Raw genomic sequence first — 19,723 nt, 5'->3', positions numbered from 1 at the left:
TTCCTTCGCCAACTCTCACTTTTGAATGCAAGGAGACGGCAGTGCCACCTGCTGACTGATACGAGCTTCAGTCACTGCATGTTTTTAGGGATGTCCCTTTACTAAACATCAGTCATATACTATTATTAAAATTCTACTAGAATAGTTTTAAATCCTACACGTGAATTTAGGCATCACAAATCAAAAATATACAGTATGAAAATGGATATTAAAGAGATTAAAGATGATATTTAACATTCTTCTTGTTATTATTCAATCGTTAGAGTTTTTAAAGTGAAGTAAATGTTTGAGAAAAACAAAGGTAATCTGAATGTAAAAATAGAGAAAGAACATGCACAATTTTTCTTAACTTCTGTTAGACTATATCCTGCCCTTTTTTAACCTGAAAACCTGTAGGCTGCTTTGATTTAATAGAAACACTAAAATCTTTTTCATTGTTTCCATAACATTTGAACAGGTTAATTCAGATTCTAACACAATGAGCTGGGTATCAGAAAACTAGCCATCATTTTTCTATTGTAAATAATATGATTTTCTAAGAGCCTGTGTCCTCTCTTGTTTTATTCTAGGAAAACTGTCTCTGGAGGAGTTCATCAAAGGGGCAAAGAGCGACCCGTCCATTGTGCGTCTGCTACAGTGTGACCCCAGCAGTGCAGGACAGTTCTGAGATCAGCGTCTCATGCTTCAACCTTTTATTTATTTATGGGTTTTAATTTAGTTTTTGATATAGTCGCTCCTTCCACTCGCAGGGAAATGATGGAGGGTCAGGTTTTTTTCCAGAGTAGGGCATCTGGGTCTCATCAGACTGAGCTTGGCCAGATATAGAAACACACACACGCGCACACAGAGTTATTGGCTTCGTTATCTCTGTAGGGAGCCACACCGGGCCTGGAAGAGGCCTGTGATGGAGTGAATTAGGGTAACTAGAGCATTTATCTGAGCTCGAATCACTTCCTGATTAGAAGAGGTTTCACGTCAAAGTACGTACATAGTCAGTTTTATTCTTCTTTTCTCTGGGTATTAGATGAGGCAGTTTAATCTTGACTAAGACAGGAATATAAGATGGGAAATAATTTATGCACTCAGTAAAACAAAGTTTTATTCAATTATTATTATTTGTTTTTTATAAAAAAAAAAAAAAGATATCTGATGCCTGAATCAATAGTGTGTAAACACCTCCGCCTTATTGATTTACATATTTGGGTTATTTTTAACTTTATTTAGACTATAGTTTCTCTCAATTCTTAGTTTGGCCAGCATTACTGCTGGCAGATCACAGTATTATTATCCAATGGGACCAATAAATCAGGCATGCAGACTTTCCAGTGGTATGAATCCCCACGTTGTGCTTACAATCTAAGGAGCCTTATTACTTAGTGCTGGAAGTGCACATCCAATTTTGTGTGGATTAGTTTGGTTTTAGTCGGACAGTCTAGGTTCAAAAGACATGAAATGAACTGCGTTCTCTTTTACCAGTTTTCTAATGTTTGTACTCTAGTAACTGTAGGCTTGTATATAAATCTGAAATATCAGACACGCATGCAAAACTGTACTCAGAGTTCCATCTTAGGATGCAGCGATCGGTTTTATTGACATTTTTAGCAAAAGCATGTAACCACGTTTATCTGCATTTGTGGACAGGAGAGTATTTGTGTAATGTGTATGCATGTGTTGTGTGTGTGTGTGTGTGTGTGTGTGTGTGTGTTTGGTTAATATCAGTTACAGCCATGTTTGCTCATCCTGGTTCTAGATGTTGTGATGCATCGTTTGCATAATTGCAGAACGCTTTTTGTTATTGAAGAACTAAAGCTTTATTGATTCAAAGCTAATATGATTTTATGATTCACATTTATCTGCTATACAGTCTTTAACTCTGGATTGTACACATGAGCATCAAGTAGTTACTGAATTGCCTTATACACACTCAAGTGTTTCTGTGGGTGAGTGATTTTGGTAACACTTTACAATAAGGTGTCATTTGTTAACATTACAAACATGAACAATGCATTTATTACACTATTTATTAATCTTTGTTGATGTTAATGAAAATATAGTTGTTCATTGTTTATTCATGTTAGTTCACAGTGCATTAACTAATGTTAACAAACACAACTTGTGATTTTAATAACGCATTAGTAAATGCTGAAATTAACATTAAGATGAATAAATGATGTAGAAGTATTGTTCATTCTTAGTTCGTTTACTAATGTTGTTAACTAATGAACCTTATTATAAAGTGATACCGTGATTTTAATATGGCTTTGTTACTTTTTTTAAATCAAGCTTAAATTGCAGTAAATTTGCTTCAATCATCCATCCGTTGAAGAGTTGAGCTCCATGTTCTTGCCATTCACCCCTTTAACAGATTATGTAATTATGTTGACGGCCTTTCACTTAATATATTAATCTGTCATACTGAGTTACACGCTCATTTCAAAATTACATCAAGAGTGTAAGAGGAAATAAGACCCATCGCTTTTCAAATGCCCCTTGCATTCATGTTGTATTCATACCTGTATCCATTTCACCTGCGGAACGAATTGAATTGAACAATAGGTAGAGAGCATTTATTCAGAACTCCTAATAGTTCCTGTATCATCACCTTCTGCCAACTGCTTCTACTGATGTTCAATGTTCTTGAATGTCCTTGTCAACGTCAAATGCCTCACCACAGTGCATTCGGTTCTGCTATACTGTTAATGAATGTTTTTATTTTACTTGTTGAACAACTGCTGTTTTTGTAAAAATATAGAAAAAGAAAAGTTAAAGTGGCAGATCAAAATTGCTCTGTAATTTCATGTTTTATGCATATTTTACGTAGTTTTTTTTTTTTTTCATTTTGTTTTCTTTTTAAACATCTGACATAACATTTCTGTATCACAGTTATATCATGTGGTCAGGTGCCAAAAATATGAAAGCAGTATTGTATAAATTTATACTGTACAATTGTTATTTGTCAAACAAATTGTTTGTAATTGTTGCATTTTGTAGATTTTGTATGGTAATCTGTATTTTGTGACTGTAGATTTGAGACATAGAGATTTGTTTTGGTTATCATATCGAGCAGAAATTAAATCTTGAGAGAACAAAGTATCTTGTGTTGCATTCATTCACTTTTAGAATCATCCTTTTTATTTTATTTTTTTGTCCAATGGCAGCCACCGTGAGAAACTCCCTCAAAATGGGTTGAAATGTTTAAGTACCAACTTTGGCCACAAGATGTCAGCTTCTATATTTGTGTTGAATTATTTGAGGTGAATTATTTGTTTACATGCTTGGGTTCAGGCATAAAATCTGAATGAATGAATGAAAAGCCCGTTTTTGAAGGTTCTGCCCAGCCCAGGGGCTTCAGTGAGGAAATCTTACACATGTCTGACACTCTCGGTGGTACTCCGGGCAACTCTATATCACTGTCATTGTGGTGCTGTAAGATTAGATAGGCAGTGAAACAAATCCGAAATTTCCACTCCTACCCACCACATGAGAAGCATTCCTTAAAAGTATAACCATTGTGTAAGTAGAGCATTTAAGTGCATTATATTTACACTTGTACACTTAAAAAAAAAAAATTAAAAAGCTGTAGGATTTACTTTGAAACAATTTTGCTTCAGAAATTGCTAGTAAATTTTTACAAAGAATATTGATCAGAAGAATGATTTGGCAAGTAACATTAAAATAAATTACACATTTTTAAGTTGAATATGAAATGCTTTCTTCTAAAACAAACTTATGTATACAATAAACTTGAATAATAGAAAGTAAAAAAAACAACTAATTAGGCCTTTGTCATTTTTGTATTTTTTTTAGTTGTTTATTTATTGGAGTGGAGTGGCATAATAGATGCACAGAGACTGATACCATTTTAAAACGTTCAATGTTGTGAAGTTTTCTGGTTTCTGTAGCAGTAGTTTGGGGCGGGCCTTGTTCTCATGCTCAGGCAAGAGATGACATCATGTGAATCATGTGAGTCAGCAGGATTAGTCCTGAATTGCTTGCTGATATTTTCCCATCGAATTACATTTAATGTTATATATATTCAAGTGACTGGATATTTGCAATCATAACTGTTTTTAAAAGGTGGTGCATGAGAAAGATTTTCTTCATTTGAATTTCCTAATAATACTAGACACCCAACATGAGAATACTTCAGTTGTCAGAGGACAATTTTCTCCAGAATTCTGAGCCTTTATTGGACTGGTGCAACTGGTAAAATGTGTCAATTCAGTGTGTGTGTGTGTGTGTGTGTGTGTGTGTGTGTGTTATCTATAGACTACTGTCATTTTGCTAACAATGCAGAATCGTTACCTGTCAGACGGGTAGAAGCTGAAGCCCTTCTCCAGGTCAAAACAGGTTATTTTTCTTTTGAGTACTCATGCCACACCTCTTGTGAAATGTCCCATGAAGTCTGATAAGGATGCGAATCAAGTAGAAACTGAATGGTTTTTTTTGTTTTTTTTTTAAATCATGACAGAACAAGACAAGCAAATTAAAATTACAAATACAGACTGATGATGTGTATTTTTATACGCCTCTGTCTCTGTTAGTCTTTATGTTGGAGCAAAATATTATTTTTCTGCATTCAGGTGTCAATTTCTGTTCCCATGACTGATAACTGAAACTTAATTTCTAGCGATTATCGCCGATTTGATTGCACAGATACTATTTAAACTAAACTGAGCTAGACAATGACATCTCTGAATTCAATAATGAAATGCCTTTAACTGAAAATTGAGTGTTTAATCTTATCATTATACATTACTGACACTCTATCCTCCAATTTGATACTGTTAAGTGCTTTGACACAATCTGTATTGTAAAAGCGCTATATAAATAAAGGTAAAGGTAAAGGTAACTGCAGGTCATTAGTAGATTTCACCTGACCGATCAATAGTCTTGTTGAAGCCTGCCATCTTCATCTCTGATCTGTCACGTACACATTAGCACTCACTTAAATTATGACAAGTTTCTTAAAACTTTTTTTTTTTTTTTTTTTTTCATATGCTGTCTTTTTTCTTTTAAATACTGGTCTGCTCATTAAAAGCACAACTGGTACAGGAGCTCATCCCAGGCTGGCCAAATCCCAGATGCAAGCAAAGAAAGAGCACATTTGTAGCTTTTAAAATAGAACCACACCTGTTAGTCTAACAGACACTTTTATTTGCAGTCCTAACAAACAAATAGCAGTCTGCTAGTCAACAATATCTGTATTTGGATAGGCTCAGACAGACGGCTAAAAGTGAACAAACATTCTCTTTCCCAACAAGAAAATGGAAACAAAAGTCATATTTCGTTATTATTATTAACTGCTCTGCCAGCTGCAATGTCATGTACAGACCTAAACATCTTGAGCTTATCCAATCACTTTTTTTAATAGAACAAAACGTCTTTTATTAAAAAAAAGACTTTAGATTTTGAGATTTATATCTAGGTTATTTAGAGATTAATCAGTATTTAAACATTTCCCATAAAACACGCCTCTCGAGTAATATCTTTTTGCGCAATCAATGAAAAACTCCCACGAACAAAATGTGAGTCTCTATTTCGGATGCATGTTTTAACAGTATAAGCGTGCAGGTGGCTGCCACGCCTTCTTTGGCACGACGGCCAATCGCCGTCGCCGAATCAAAGCAGCTGCAAGGGGATTGGCTGGCTCGTCCCCTCCTCCAGGTAATGAGAGCGCACCTTTGCTTGCTCACAATAACAGTCACCTTGAGACTTCCCAGAATTAACACAATTTTCCGCTTGATCCTGAATGTTTGGCTGCTCTCCTTTGTGCGGAACAGACGGAGGATGCTGTAATGATTGTCGGATGCGAGAAGTTGTTTGACCTGTAGTCCGAGTTTTCTTCCAGCCGTTCCCCGCGACTCACCTGCTGCATCTTCACCGACCTGAAAGTCCAGTTTCACTGTGGGAGCCCAGCAGTGCACATGGCTCAGGAGGAGAAGTAAGTCGCAAATGTAAACACTAATGCAGTTTATAAGAAACGGCAAACGTCAGTTATATAGCAACAAGTTGTTTAGAATTTCTTGACGTTTATCTGTATATGTGATGTCATCGCAGCAGGTCGTTTTGTTTGATGAAATGCAAAGTAAATATGTTTCAGCATGCTTCGATCCCATGGTTCGTTATTACACTACCTAAAGGTAGCATAAAAAGAAAAGACAAGAGGTCCTAGAATAGAACCTTGTGGAACTCCACTATATTTTACTATAGCTGCTTATGATTTATTTATTTTTTTTCTTCTAAAAATTCTATGAAGACGAAGGGTTTCTACACTACATACTTTACAGTAAATTGCAACATCAAAGAACAAGTGTGACAGATTGTTTTTATTTTCTTTACCTTTTCCTCTTCTGGCTTGTGTTTGTTTGCTGCAGTACATCTATAAAGGTGGGCCTGGGCAGGTGGCTTATATTAGCTAACATCCTTGTACAGCCCCTCCCATGCAACCCTTCCTCACTGTAGTATCAATATCCAGAAGGATATAGTCCATTGTCCCAATGAAAAAAAAAGCAATTGTGTGGAAAATGTAAAAGGATAGTGCTGGGAATTTCAGTTGTATGCTCTAACCCTTTGTAAACTTCATGAACCCTATGGTATAGAGAGAGGTGGTATTATTGGGGTCAAGCCTGTTGTCCACACATATGTTTTACAATATTTTTCTATATATATATATATATATATATATATATATATATATATATATATATATATATATACATATATAGTACATGTATATTTTTCCTAATTAACTTTTATTAATAATTTCATTAATTCAGTAAGCGTCTGGTGGTGGTGGTCCCTAATGAGACGAATATTTCATCACGCCGTGCCTTCACAAGTGAAGATGAGGCATGGAAATCATACTTGGAGAATCCATTGACTGCTGCCACCAAGGCCATGATGAGCATTAATGGAGATGAGGACAGTGTGGCTGCCCTGGGAATCCTTTATGATTACTATAAGGTCAGAAATCCTCTGTAACACGCATAAGAAGAAAACTAATGTGCCTGTTGTGAACATAGTATATAAAAACGTGTTGTCAGGAAGTTATACTATTTATTTTCCATTAGGTTGCTAAAGAAAAGAGGTTCTTACCAGTACCCAAAGTTCCAGAAGATCATGAAAAGAGGTCAGTCCAACACACGAAAGTCTGAGATCACTTGTGAAAATGCACCTGTTTTCCATTTTTCTAAATGAATACATTTTAATTTCAAATTAAAAGCATAACAATTTCAGTGAAACTTTGAACTGAAGAATTAACATAAACTTCAGAACATATTCGTGATACATGTTGTCCAGCATGATTTTTGCTTATTAGTGAATGTAGAATCTTAAATATTTCTTCATTTTAAGCCATAAATTTCCTGTTTTAATTTTCCTGTTTCTTTCTTTCAGTCGGATCAGTCAAGATGGCCTTGAGTCCTCAGAGAATCGTATCCATGTCCTCAAGTCACTTCCTGTCAACCTGTCCTTGAATACTGATGTTCACAGTGCAGAAAATAAACAAGACCTGTTCAGTCCAGTGCCGGTTGAGGAAGGTGTCGAGGCCACTGTGAAGGCTGAGGTTTACGCTCAGGCATTCTCCAACCATCACCAGCAGCAGGGGGTTCAGTATCATCGCATGACCTACCATCAGCCTTTACAGGATACAGCAAGCATCAGCCACGACAGATACATGAAGGACGAACAGTGCAGTACACCAGATAGCACCTTTGAGGACTCCTACCCTGAGGAGACTATGGTGAGCTTTCTGTTAGTTGAAAACATCTCAGTTTACGTCAGTCATTGGTAGCTACTCATCATTAAACATCGAGAATAATATGTAAATGTAATGCAGTTTAGACCAATTTGTTTCTTCAGTAGGTTCATACTTCTGTCATATACTCTTTTTCAGAAGTACAGGGTGCCCACCACACTAGGGGCAGACAATTTCTCCCAGGAGCATTCGGGAATGTAAGTGCAAAATGCCAAACACTTGATATTAATTTACACTACTGTTCAAAAGTGTGGGATCAGTAAAATGTATTAAATGTTTTGGAAAATTGTCTTATGTGTTCACCAAAGCTGCATTTATTTGATCAAAACTACAGTAAAAATAAATAAATAAATAAATAATAGTGTGAAAATTATTACAATTTAAAATATCTGTACTATTTTAACATATTTTAAAATATAATTTATTCCTGTGATGGCCAAGCTGAATTTTCAGCATCATTACTCCAGTCTTCAGTGTAATATGCTGATTTGCTGCACAAGAAATATTAATTATTATGATTATTAATGCTGAAATCAGTTGTGCAGCCACAAATTTTGGTCACACTTTATATTAGGTGGCCTTAACTACTATGTACTTACATAAAAAAATAAGTACAATGTACTTATTGTGTTCATATTGTATTGCAAAACACTTCTGCTGCTATTGAGGAGGGATACAGGTAAGGATAAGGACAGGTTTGGTGATATGGGTAGGTTTAAGGGTGGGTTAAGATGTAAGGGATGGGTCAACATTGTAATTATAAATGTAATTACAGATGTAATTACATACAGGTTTTTACATAGTACTTATATTTTTAAAAATACCTATATGTACACAATAAGTGCATTTTACCAAATGATTAATTCAAATGTAAGTACATAGTAGTTATATATATATATATATATATATATATATATATATATATATATATATATATATATATATATATATATATATATATATATATATATATATATAATATTATTATTATTAATTTTTTTTTTCAGCGATGCATAGTGACAGTATTGAAATTATACACTCAAATTACCTCTGTTTTTTAAAGTTCTCTGTAGAAGTACATTTGAATTACAGTAATCTGGAAATCGAGTTCTATCAAGAATCTCTGTATTAGATCCTTCAAATTATGAGCCGAGGCTTAAAAAAACATCGAGATTTTAACATTTTCTGTACAGTAACAGTTTTTCTGTCCACTCCTAGAGATATGTTCCAGTACAGAATAGAAGCAACACGTTCGGTCCGTGAGAGGGCCGGCGAGGGGCCGATGATCTATCTGAACAAGGGCCAGTTCTACGGCATCACTCTCAGTGAGACTGGGGCCAACAAGGGCCTTCGACATCCCATCAGTAAAGTGCGGGTGAGTTTTGCTGTTACCATGACAACCACTCTTAACTCTGTAATATAATTGCTTTCAAGGACCAGAATCATTGTAACACAACTGTCTCTCTCAGAGTGTGGTGATGGTGGTGTTTGGACAGGAGAAATGTCGAGATGAGCAGCTAAAGCACTGGAACTACTGGCACAATCGTCAGCACACGGCCAAACAGAGAGTCCTTGACATAGGTGGGCATCTGCTTTACGTATATATCTTTTATATATGTCTGAATGGTGCACATTAGCAAAATTTTTGCCACATTTTTCAGGTAAAGCACATTTCAAACATTCACTTTCAAAGTGCTGTCTAATCGATTGATCGTGATTAATCGCATCCAAAATAAAGGTTTGTGTTTACATAATATATATGTGTGTGTTTATATATACATATAAATATACACAGTACACACACATATATTATGTAAACACAAACCTTTATTTTGGATGCGATTAATCACGATCAATCGATTAGACAGCACTTTGAAAGTGAATGTTTGAATGTGCTTTACCTGAAAAATGTGGCAAATATTTAGCTTTTTTTTTTATTCAGCGTGGCAAATCAGCATGACCAACTTGAATCCATTGCGAAATCGCACCTGTACATACGACAACAAGTCTTGTTTTCTAAAAAAATGTTTTATTGAAACAAGAAAAGTAAACTTGTTTTCTCTTTAAATTAAGTTTATTTTCTTACCCCATTGGAAGATATTTTTCTTGTTTTGAGTCACTTAATTTTGATCAGTTTTTCAGGAATCGTTAATTTTGCTTCTCAAGTAACTGCATCTTAATTTAAGAATGTTCAGATATTTGTACCGGAAAACAAGGCAAAAATACTGAGTAAGAGAATTAAATTTTGGAATTTACCCACAAAAACTTACCGAACAATGGTAAATATTACAATACCTTAACACTTAACCTAACCAGTGTGTTTTTGTTTGTGTGACTCTGTTTGTGTCATTATATGCTTTTTTTCACCTCTTTTATGCTCTGCGTCTGTATCCCTGGGATACTGGATAACTGGAGTCCCTTCCTTTTGTTCATCTTTTTTCTTCCCGGTTCCTCATTTGTTTTATTTGAGGTGTAGGTGTATCCTAAAAAAGGGGTCTGCAACTTTAGCACAATGCTTAAGGCAAAGTCTTCCATCATAACTCCCAGTTGGGAACCATAAGGACAATGAGGGGTCAGGTTAAAGGAAGGGGGGTTTTGACACCTGAGGGGCACTGCGATGGTCTTCTCCGTGGCAGCTGGCAGCCTGACGTGGTTTGGGCATGATTTTGGAAGACCGAAACCCGATCTGCTGATCGTGATGTTGTCCTGATTTGAATAACAGTATCCAGGGATTTTTCATAGTGCCTGAGGCAGAAGATCAGGATTTGAATAGGAGCGTTAACCGTTTGGGGGGAGGCAGAATCCTCAGACAAGCGGGGGCTTGGGAAAGGGTCCTGCTCTTTTGTAAACGGGAGACTTGAGTAACATCTGCCATACATTTAAGCGGTGTTGTATTTACACAGCAGGCAGGCACTGTGTCATAGAAGTGAAGCATGTAACAGAACGCCTGCATCTGAGGTCAAAATGCATCCCATTGTGGGTTTTTTTTTTCTTTGAATTTTTAAATGACTCTGAATATAAACTTAAGTGCTCAAATTTGTTTGCAGCTTTGCATATTATATACATATTTACTCAGGGCAAAACAAGTAAATTATCTCTTTCTCACATTTATCTTATCTTCATGTTGTTTGAAAATACAGTGGGGTGTAAAGCCTTGTGTAGCAAAAATGTAGCATTTTGCCACTAATATCATCAGCATAACAATTTGAGCGACAAGTTGAACTTGAAAATTGACAATGAGTTTGACAATGTCTCAGTATTTGGTATGTCCAGCCTTTGCTTTAACAAGAGCACCTGAGCTGGCAAAACCTGATGATCATGTTATCCAGCATGATTCAAGAATCAAAAATAAGAGCATCTTGTGCTTCAGTGAAAGCAATGAAATCTGGACTTTTGCACAAAAGCTTTTAAAAGGTAACAAACTTGATTAGAGACTAAAAATAATGTAGAAACTTAAATATTTGTTATTCTTTTTGAATATAATTTCTTGTTTTAAAAGATTAAAAATAAGTAAAGAACATAAATACAATTCATTAGTTTAAGATTGTTATCTGAATTTAATTAGATACAATTTATCTCATTTAGATCTTAAGAATCCCAGATTTTACATTTCAAAGTAAAATATATGTTATTCAATATATCTAAATATTAATTAGATATGTTAATTATCTAAATAAAATCATGCATGCCAGATTTTTGCCAGAAATTCCAGATTAAAATTTTATTTTAGTTGTTTAAATTGTTTTAAACTTATTTGATTCATTTCAATGAACTTTATGCAGTTTATTGTATTTATCTAAATAAGATCTTAAATTGTAGATTTAAAAAAATGTAGTCAAAATTTTTTTTCTATTTTATTCTATTGTTTACTATCATTTCTTCGACTGTTTTATTGGTTGCCTATTATTAAAATATTAGCTGTTTATTAGTACTGATAAAGCACATATTCCTACTAATCCTACCTAATACCTAAACTTAACAACTACCTTACTGACTATTAATAAGCAGCAAATTAGGAATTTATTGAGGGAAATGTTGTAGTTAATAGTGAATAAGTGTTCCCTATTCTAAAGTGTTACCAAATTAATTAATTTAATTTGGTGTAATGCATTTATTTATTTATTTTTTTAATCTAAATAAGATCTTGAATCTCAGATTTCCTCGTCGTCAGACATTTATTTAACCATACTACTGTTAAGGTCTTAAAGAAAATATTAAAAGTAATGCCAGAAATTGTCAGTTTCTTATAAAATTACAAATGATAACTAATGTCATGTTTCACCCTTCAGCTGATTATAAAGAGAGCTTCAGCACCATTGGCAACATTGAAGAAATCTCTTACAATGCTGTGTCCTTCACCTGGGACATCAATGAGGAGGCAAAGGTGAGGCTTCAGCTAGGACTCTCAGAGTTTTTACTGGAATCTTAAGTTTGCTGTGTGCTGCTCAAGCTGAAGTTGTTTAAGCCTGAGGAGATATTACAGCTCCCTTCTCCTCCTCTTCCCTGCAGCATCCTATTCACTGTCAGGAGGATTTTTCCTTCTTAGTTCCAGTACTTAACAAGCTTACTTTAAGTGCACACTTAAGGGAGGAGGTCCACCCAGCGCTCATGGTCAATATTTGTCTTTAAAACAAGGCTTTTGAAGTAGCCTGATGTGTCACTGTAATAGCCGGTGGAAAAGTTAATAGCAAATTCTCTACCTCTGAAAACATTTTTATTTTATTTTATTTTATTTTATTTATTATTATTATTTTTTTTATGCAGTGCAGTTTCCTAATTCAGATAATGTATATAAAAGATACGGTGTTTCCTGAGAATTTTTAATAAAGGGTTCCCTTCAATTTCAAGAGCCAACTGATGATGATTTGATAATGTTGGAGGATGTTGTAAGATTTCAGCTTTACTTTGTATTTGTTCAGCCATCATTTGTTCACATGCACCCACATGCACACAGAAAGCCAGAGCCCACACTAGACAGATCTGTTGTGAAAGATTTGTCCGTGTACGCAGTTGCTAACTGATTCCTGTCAGAATTGATCACGTGGCCCTGAGAACGCAAGTGGTTCTCATAACTTCGAACAACAAGCTCCTCTATGAAACAACAGCTACAGGCACAGACATGAAAGGACGGGAGACCGTCAGTGGGAAACTATTTTCACCTCGGGCTGAAAGATTCGCTACCTTTCATCTCTCAACAGTCGTTTTTCCAGTGTCTCTTGATACATTGGCATAAGACAGGTTACAGTTGGGAATATTTCAAATCAATTTAGTTTTGCTTACTATTTGAATAAACCGCAGACAGCCACACAATGATAGAGTAGTTGTGTGGTTTTTGTTTAGAGTCACCATTTACAGATTTTAAGATTGTGAACTCATTCAACACAGAAGATGTATTATTCACTATTAAAGGTCTACACAGAAGCTGGATGGGTGTTTTTGAGATTAAAGATAGACTAGTGCTAAAAAGATTTGACATGAACTGCTGTGCTTTATTTACCATTTTGCTGAAGTCTTGGAGGCCATCCAGTAATAGCTTTTTGTTCAGGATTAGTCTATTAATCAAACAGTCTGTAAAGGTTCACACTGAGGTGTATAATTTCACTACCACCTCTTATCACCACTAGCAAATAAGATTTGCAAAAATAATGATTTTCAAACATGTTTCCCGAACTTCTCCTGATTAGTACTATTAGCATAGTAATGATGCTAGTATTGGAGCATTGCAGCACATTTTTGCAGCTTTTATAAGCATCTTGTGCATGCACGCCTCATTTTTAAAGCAGTGTTAAGTTTAAAAAAAAAAAAAAAGTTTAGGGTTGGTTGACACAGATTTAAAAATTATAATTTAAAAGAAGTTTTAAAAACAGAGATACACAAAAACAAGGAGTGCAGTGGAATGAGAAAAAGCAAAGTCTGAAAAATGTTTTAGTTAAACTTATTTTAACTTGCGGGTTCATTAGTGCGCTGTTTTCTAGATATAAATCGTAAAAACATCCTTTTGAACAGCCCCTTACTGTCCTGTTTTCTAGTTTTTTAAATGCACGAACGATCTTGTGCAAACAGCCCATTACTGTCCTGTTTTCTAGTTTTTAAATGCACGAACGATCTTGTGCGAACAGCCCATTATTGTCCTGTTTTTTAAATGCACGAACGATCTTGTGCGAACAGCCCATTACTGTCCTGTTTTCTAGTTTTTAAACGCATTTTGTGTGAACGAATCCTTACTGCACATTTTGTTGTTGCTGTTGCAAAAATGCAAAAACGTTCTGTATAAACAACCCTTACAGTACAGTTTTCTGTTTTCAGAAAACATGTCGTGTGAACAGCCACTTATTGCAATGTTTTCTAGTTTTTAAATGTACAAAGCATTCTTGAATTGGTCCTTACTGTGCGTGTTTTTTTTTTTTTTTTGCAAAAATGGGTTCTGTGTAAAGAAACCTTAAAGTATTGTTTTCTACTTTTTAAATGCAAAAATGGGTTCTGTATTTTTTATTTTTTATTTATTTTTTTTTTTTTTCTAGTTTTAAATTCTGCGAGAACATTCCCTTTATAGCTGAGCAGGTTGATGGAAAAACTGCCCCTGGCTCTTTTGTCATAAGATAATAAGACATGATTGCCTGGCCATACTTGACCTTTTCCAAGCTCAGAAATGCATGTTTTATCAAGCTGATTTGTGTATGCGTCTTGTGTTTTTTTTTTTCCAGGTTTTCATTACGCTGAACTGTCTGAGCACTGATTTCTCCTCACAGAAGGGAGTCAAAGGTCTTCCGCTTATGATCCAGATTGACACCTACAGTTACAACAACAGGAGTAACAGACCCATTCACAGAGCCTACTCACAGATCAAGGTCTTCTGCGACAAGGTTGGTGCTGCGTCAGTGTGATTGATTGAGTCAAAAACCTCCATTTAATTCAAGGACCTGACTTATTTTATTTGCACAAGTTATACAATAAGTATTACTGTTTACAGTGGACACTTTCTGTTTGCCATTGCCTTTTCTTGTAATAGCTGTAATGATGTAACCTTCATGTAGTGTAATTATTTTTGTATTGCAATTCATTTGTCACTGGAATGAACTACTTTATATACTTAACTTAGTGAATAGTGCTATTTAGTTCATGTAATTTTTATTTGTTATTTTTTCCCTGGTGTCCTTTCCATACCTTTTATCTGTGTAACAACAACAATAGCCAGTAATCACACAAACATCTCTTCTGTGCAGGGAGCTGAGCGAAAAATTCGTGATGAGGAGAAAAAGCAGCTTCGGAAGAAGGTCAAAGGTCCGGCTGTTGGCAACCAGGGTCATGATGGTGAGAGTTCTGTCAATCAACCATACATTTGTTTATATAATATAGTGTCATTATCTATCATGTGTCTATGATTTTACTCTGATTGTGGATAAAATGCACATAGGCATTTTGCGATAAGTAAGAATATGAATAAAAACAATTTTGCATTACAGGTTTTGACCTAATACGTGACGACTACGACCATGTCTTCTGTGAAACATGACTATGTGTGTTTCTCTGCGTCAGCTTGCTGATTTTGACTCGAGTCATTGGTTTTCTTTCACTCTGTTAGGTAAGAGAGGAGGTTTTGCCACTTTAGCTCAAAAGAGGCCAGATATTACACTCTTCAAATCTATGACAGACCTGGAGTCCCAGCCTGTCCTCTTCATCCCTGATGTCCATTTGAACAACCTTCAGAGAGCCGGTCAGGTGAGGATGAATGTGACACTGAAGTTGTTTCAGTCCTAAATTGATCAGAACTAATTATTAAGGCGTAGTCTCTTAGTAATGACTAGATTGTAGTGACTTAAATTATTCAAATGGATGTAATCTCTCTCTAACTGAATTATCATAAGTCGCTGCTTATACTTTTGAACATATTGTGAAAGATACGTGCAGTTTTAAGTCTCTATAACCTTTAGTTTTTTCTTTGTTTACAGGTGTTCAGTTTTGGCGTTGAAGAAATGGAGAGTGATGGGTTAGTGCATTTACTAAGAATGTCCTGGTTTAATTATAATAGAATTATTATTGGTATTTAGGGATGCAAGGTATGGCTTTATAGTAATGGTTATGTGCTAAGGATCAGTGGACAGTAATTGGCCAGTATTTAATTGCTGTCTATTTTCCCTATTTTCATCATCCAACACTCACTTAAATTAAATGTAACCTAAGAACTGTATGTAATAGCTCTTTTGGGTTTAATCTTTAGCAAATTTCAACAAGAATATCAATTTTCATACTGTACATTATAATGTTGTGAAGCCTAATTTTGCTTAATGACTGATTTTTAGTTGTTTAGTGTTTTATTCGTAATTTATTTTGACAAAATAATGTAAATTTTTATTATGAGCCATTTATTATGAGGCTTTTTGTTAATGTAATTGTGTATTCAGTATGATAAATGTCTATTTGTATTAATTAATTCATAAAAATACATCTCATAAGAGAAATGCCTTTCAAAGTCCAGCAAACAGCAGACCAGTGGAATCAATCTAGTGTGTTTTGCATCTGTTTCTTGCAGAATAACTGTAGCATTGAAAGGCATTATTATAATCATAAACTTGTTTATCTGTTTCTCATGCAGTGTGGCCATGAAAAGACCATTCCGTTCATCGGAGAATGATATTTCTCCACCCGCCAAATACAGCAGAGAGGAAAGGAGAGGTATGGTTTACTGCACATGTGTGAAGTCAATATGTCCCAATCTTCTATATTAATTCTTAATGATATTTTTCTGCAGTCCTGCTGTATGTAAGAAGAGAAACTGATGAGGTTTTTGATGCACTGATGCTAAGGTCCCCAACACTGAAAAGTTTGCTTGAGGCAGTAAGTACAGTGTCACGCAGTACAGCACATTGGATGTACACTTTGATACTTAACGGACAGGAGTGAATAGGTTTTACACTGCATTTAGTAGCAGATCAGATTACTTTCCATGGAATACAACAACAGAGTCGGAAATAAGCTGCCATTCACAGAGGCTTGTCAGATTTTCTGTTTAAGCTGCTGTTTGGATTAAGGTCTCTCTTTTTTTTTTTTTCATTCTTTCTTCAAGATATCAGGCAAATATTCTGTTCCTGTGGAGAAAATGACTAAAATCTATAAGAAAAGCAAGAAAGGGTGAGTAAACAGTGCTAAAAGTTTTTATATATATATATATATATATATATATATATATATATATATATATATATATATATATATATATATTAGTGTTGTCAAACGATTAATCACGATTAATTAAGGTGTCAATCAAGTTTACATAATATATGTGTGTGCACATATTGTATATATAGATACACTCACATACTGCATATATTTTGGAAATATTTACATGCATATATATTTATATTCTTATATTTTATATTATATATAAATATATTTAATATATAAACATATATTTTTCTTAAATATATACATGCATGTGTTTGTATTTACATATACATAATAAATATACACCGCACGCACACATATATTATGTAAACAAAAACTTTTATTTTGGATACGATTAATCACGATTAATCGTTTAACAGCACTATATATATATAGTGATTAGTATTAAATTATTTTGAATTCAAATTTCATTTTCATTCAACCACTAGTATTCTGGTCAACATGGATGACAACATTATTGAGCACTACTGCAACGAGGACACATTCATCCTTTCCATTGACAATCTAGCAGACTGTTTCCGGGTGACTCTTACTGAAATATAAATGTTATTGCCACAATAACACACTTCTACTGGGAGAACTTTTGTTACCCTGAAGCAGCACATAATTCATTCTGTGCATCTGTTTGGTTCTTATGAGCTCTGTATTAGAAGAGGAAAACACTTTCAGAAGTCGTTGACTTGGGAATGCACTTCAGTGGACCTGCTTGTACAGTTTAACTCGTTTAAATAAACTTTATGATGGACAGTCTGAACAACACATAAAATGCTCTTCCAAAGCACTATAATATGCTAGTCACATTTTATGGCTTTTTGTCTTTGATGTGCTGGCTCCCCCTTGAGGCCAACAGTGTGAAGCCCTAAAAAAGTACCAGATTTTTGCATGCATTCAGTCCTTTCCTTTATCAATTCTTGCATAATATTTGAACATAAGAGATCTATATCTCTTATTCTGTGAAGACATTGTTTTGTAATATGCACAACAAAAAGCATACATTGATGAATGCCCCAAATGCTACACTGTACTCTTTACCTTATGTGTTACATGAATGTATAGTTTACAGATTTTCTTCATTGTGTTGTATCTTGAAGTTTTGATGTCTTTATAAAAAAACAAAAAACAAATAACACCTTGTAAATATTTTTTATGGTTTTATTTTATCAGTTGAATAAACAAGAGTCCAAAGAATATTCTGTCTTCACATTAATCGCATTAATTTGGGAAACTGTTGTCTAACCAGTTAAAGTTTTAGTCACTTATAAAACCTGCAGCAAGAGGAAAACCGGATGTTCAACCTTCACACAAACTATAATCCATTATATGCACACTACCATTCCAAAATTATCAGTAAGATATTTGATTTGATTTTTTTAAGACATGATTTATTAAATTTATCAAAAGCGACAGTAAATATTTTTGCCTTATTACAAACAACTTTCTATTTTTTTCAAATAGTCCAGAAAATGTTTGCACAAAATATTAAGCAGTAATATTAAGAACTGTTTTCAAGATACTAATAAGAAACGTTTCTTGAGCAGCAAATCAACATATTAGAATGATTTCTGAAGGATGCTGAAAATTCACCATCACAGGAATAAATTGTTTTCAAAATAATTAAAATAGACAGTTATTGTAATAATATTTCAAAATATTGCAATTTTAGTCTTCTTTCAAAAACATTTAAAAAACTTATCAACCCTAAACTTGTATATTACACATACCAGCTAACAATGTACTTGAAGTAAATAGTTATTTTAGAACATTCTATTAGCTGTTTTATTATTTGTATGAAATTTGCATGAAATATGTATATGTCCCTGCTTTTGCTAAATAGCGGTTTTATGTTAATGATTCCCTGTCTCTGATTTTCAGAGAACTGAGTTTAAAAGCACAATTGATTTCACATTTTAATATGCAAACACACCCTCTGACTCCATGTGTTTCCCAGGCTTTAGGTGTGTGTGTGTAATTATGCAGGCACAGGTGTCTCCATCCCAGTCTGTGCATAAGAAGGTTCAGTCTTTAACCCTTGGGGGATTTGCTGGCTTTGAGTCAGTTTCATAACTGCTGATTCACTCTGATTTCTGTTGCAGTGCTGTGTTAAGTGTTCCCCAATCAGAAACAATATCAATATTAAAACCTTTAAGCTGCATCTGACAAGTGCTCAAACAGGTTTCTGGTGTTTTCTGAGAAACAGGTCCTATACCTTGACCCAGAGCTTGAGTTGTACTATGCAGTTCCCAAACACAACAACAAACGCTGTCAGCTTCCTCTTTTTGAGTCCTTTTTTAACACATTAATCTGGAACCAGGAAGCCAGGAAGATCAATGAGTTAATGAATAAGCTACAGTTGTTGTTTTCCTGGACAACAAGAAAATGTTCAAAAGCTTTTTAGCAGCCAAAACTCATGTATGCGTCTATACAGAAAACTACTTTCATAAACCCACTCTGAAAATTGTCAAAAATGTTAGTATAGTTTTGTTTTAAAATGTATTTAACCACTTCGTACCTTCCCTTACGAAAATTAACCATGGTTTGATACGGCTATAATCAAATTGTAGTACCCATGTTTTTGTGTGTGCGTGTGTGTGTGTGTGTGTGTGTGTGTGTAGTAATTATAATTACCACCGTTTTAATACAAATATCATGGTTAAACTATGGTAACAAAACCATTCATTTGAGGTTACCATGGTTTAACTATAGTAACCATGTTTTTTTTGTTGTTGTTGTTGTTTTGGAAAACTATGGTTCATTTTCTTAAGGGTTAGTAGCTACAATGTA

The 19,723-nt window shown here is 34.5% G+C and overlaps 2 protein-coding genes across 4 annotated transcripts in view; both read left to right on the top strand.

Moving 5' to 3' along the window:
• The window catches only part of ncalda (neurocalcin delta a), a 63,819-nt gene extending 60,734 nt beyond the window's left edge, over positions 1 to 3,085 (top strand). For all 3 annotated transcript variants that reach the window (XM_058746116.1, XM_058746115.1, XM_058746117.1), the window contains one exon: positions 570 to 3,085. In XM_058746116.1, the coding sequence (XP_058602099.1) occupies positions 570 to 667 (98 nt within the window). In that variant the 3' untranslated portion in view covers positions 668 to 3,085. The remainder of the gene's footprint in view (positions 1 to 569) is intronic.
• A 2,603-nt stretch (positions 3,086 to 5,688) lies between these two features.
• On the top strand, positions 5,689 to 18,124 carry grhl2a (grainyhead-like transcription factor 2a). Its single transcript, XM_058746114.1, has 16 exons — positions 5,689 to 5,944; positions 6,780 to 6,966; positions 7,074 to 7,132; positions 7,399 to 7,744; positions 7,898 to 7,956; positions 8,978 to 9,134; positions 9,229 to 9,340; positions 12,049 to 12,143; positions 14,464 to 14,622; positions 14,983 to 15,070; positions 15,342 to 15,478; positions 15,709 to 15,746; positions 16,353 to 16,432; positions 16,509 to 16,594; positions 16,824 to 16,888; positions 17,371 to 18,124. Exons 1-16 carry the CDS (start codon positions 5,928 to 5,930, stop codon positions 17,483 to 17,485), a joined length of 1,800 nt encoding a protein of 599 aa, XP_058602097.1. The 5' UTR covers positions 5,689 to 5,927; the 3' UTR covers positions 17,486 to 18,124.
• The last annotated feature ends 1,599 nt before the right edge of the window (positions 18,125 to 19,723 follow it).

Source organism: Onychostoma macrolepis, chromosome 16, assembly GCF_012432095.1.
Source record: "Onychostoma macrolepis isolate SWU-2019 chromosome 16, ASM1243209v1, whole genome shotgun sequence".
Classification (NCBI taxonomy): Eukaryota; Metazoa; Chordata; class Actinopteri; order Cypriniformes; family Cyprinidae; genus Onychostoma; species Onychostoma macrolepis.
Note: the sequence above shows the minus strand (reverse complement) of the source record. Positions and strands in the feature narration are given on the sequence as shown.

Coding starts and splice junctions, on each gene's coding strand:
- grhl2a (XM_058746114.1), top strand. Junction 7,957..8,977: donor TCCCAGGAGCATTCGGGAAT/GTAAGTGCAAAA, acceptor GTCCACTCCTAG/AGATATGTTCCAGTACAGAA. Junction 16,433..16,508: donor CAGCAGAGAGGAAAGGAGAG/GTATGGTTTACT, acceptor ATTTTTCTGCAG/TCCTGCTGTATGTAAGAAGA.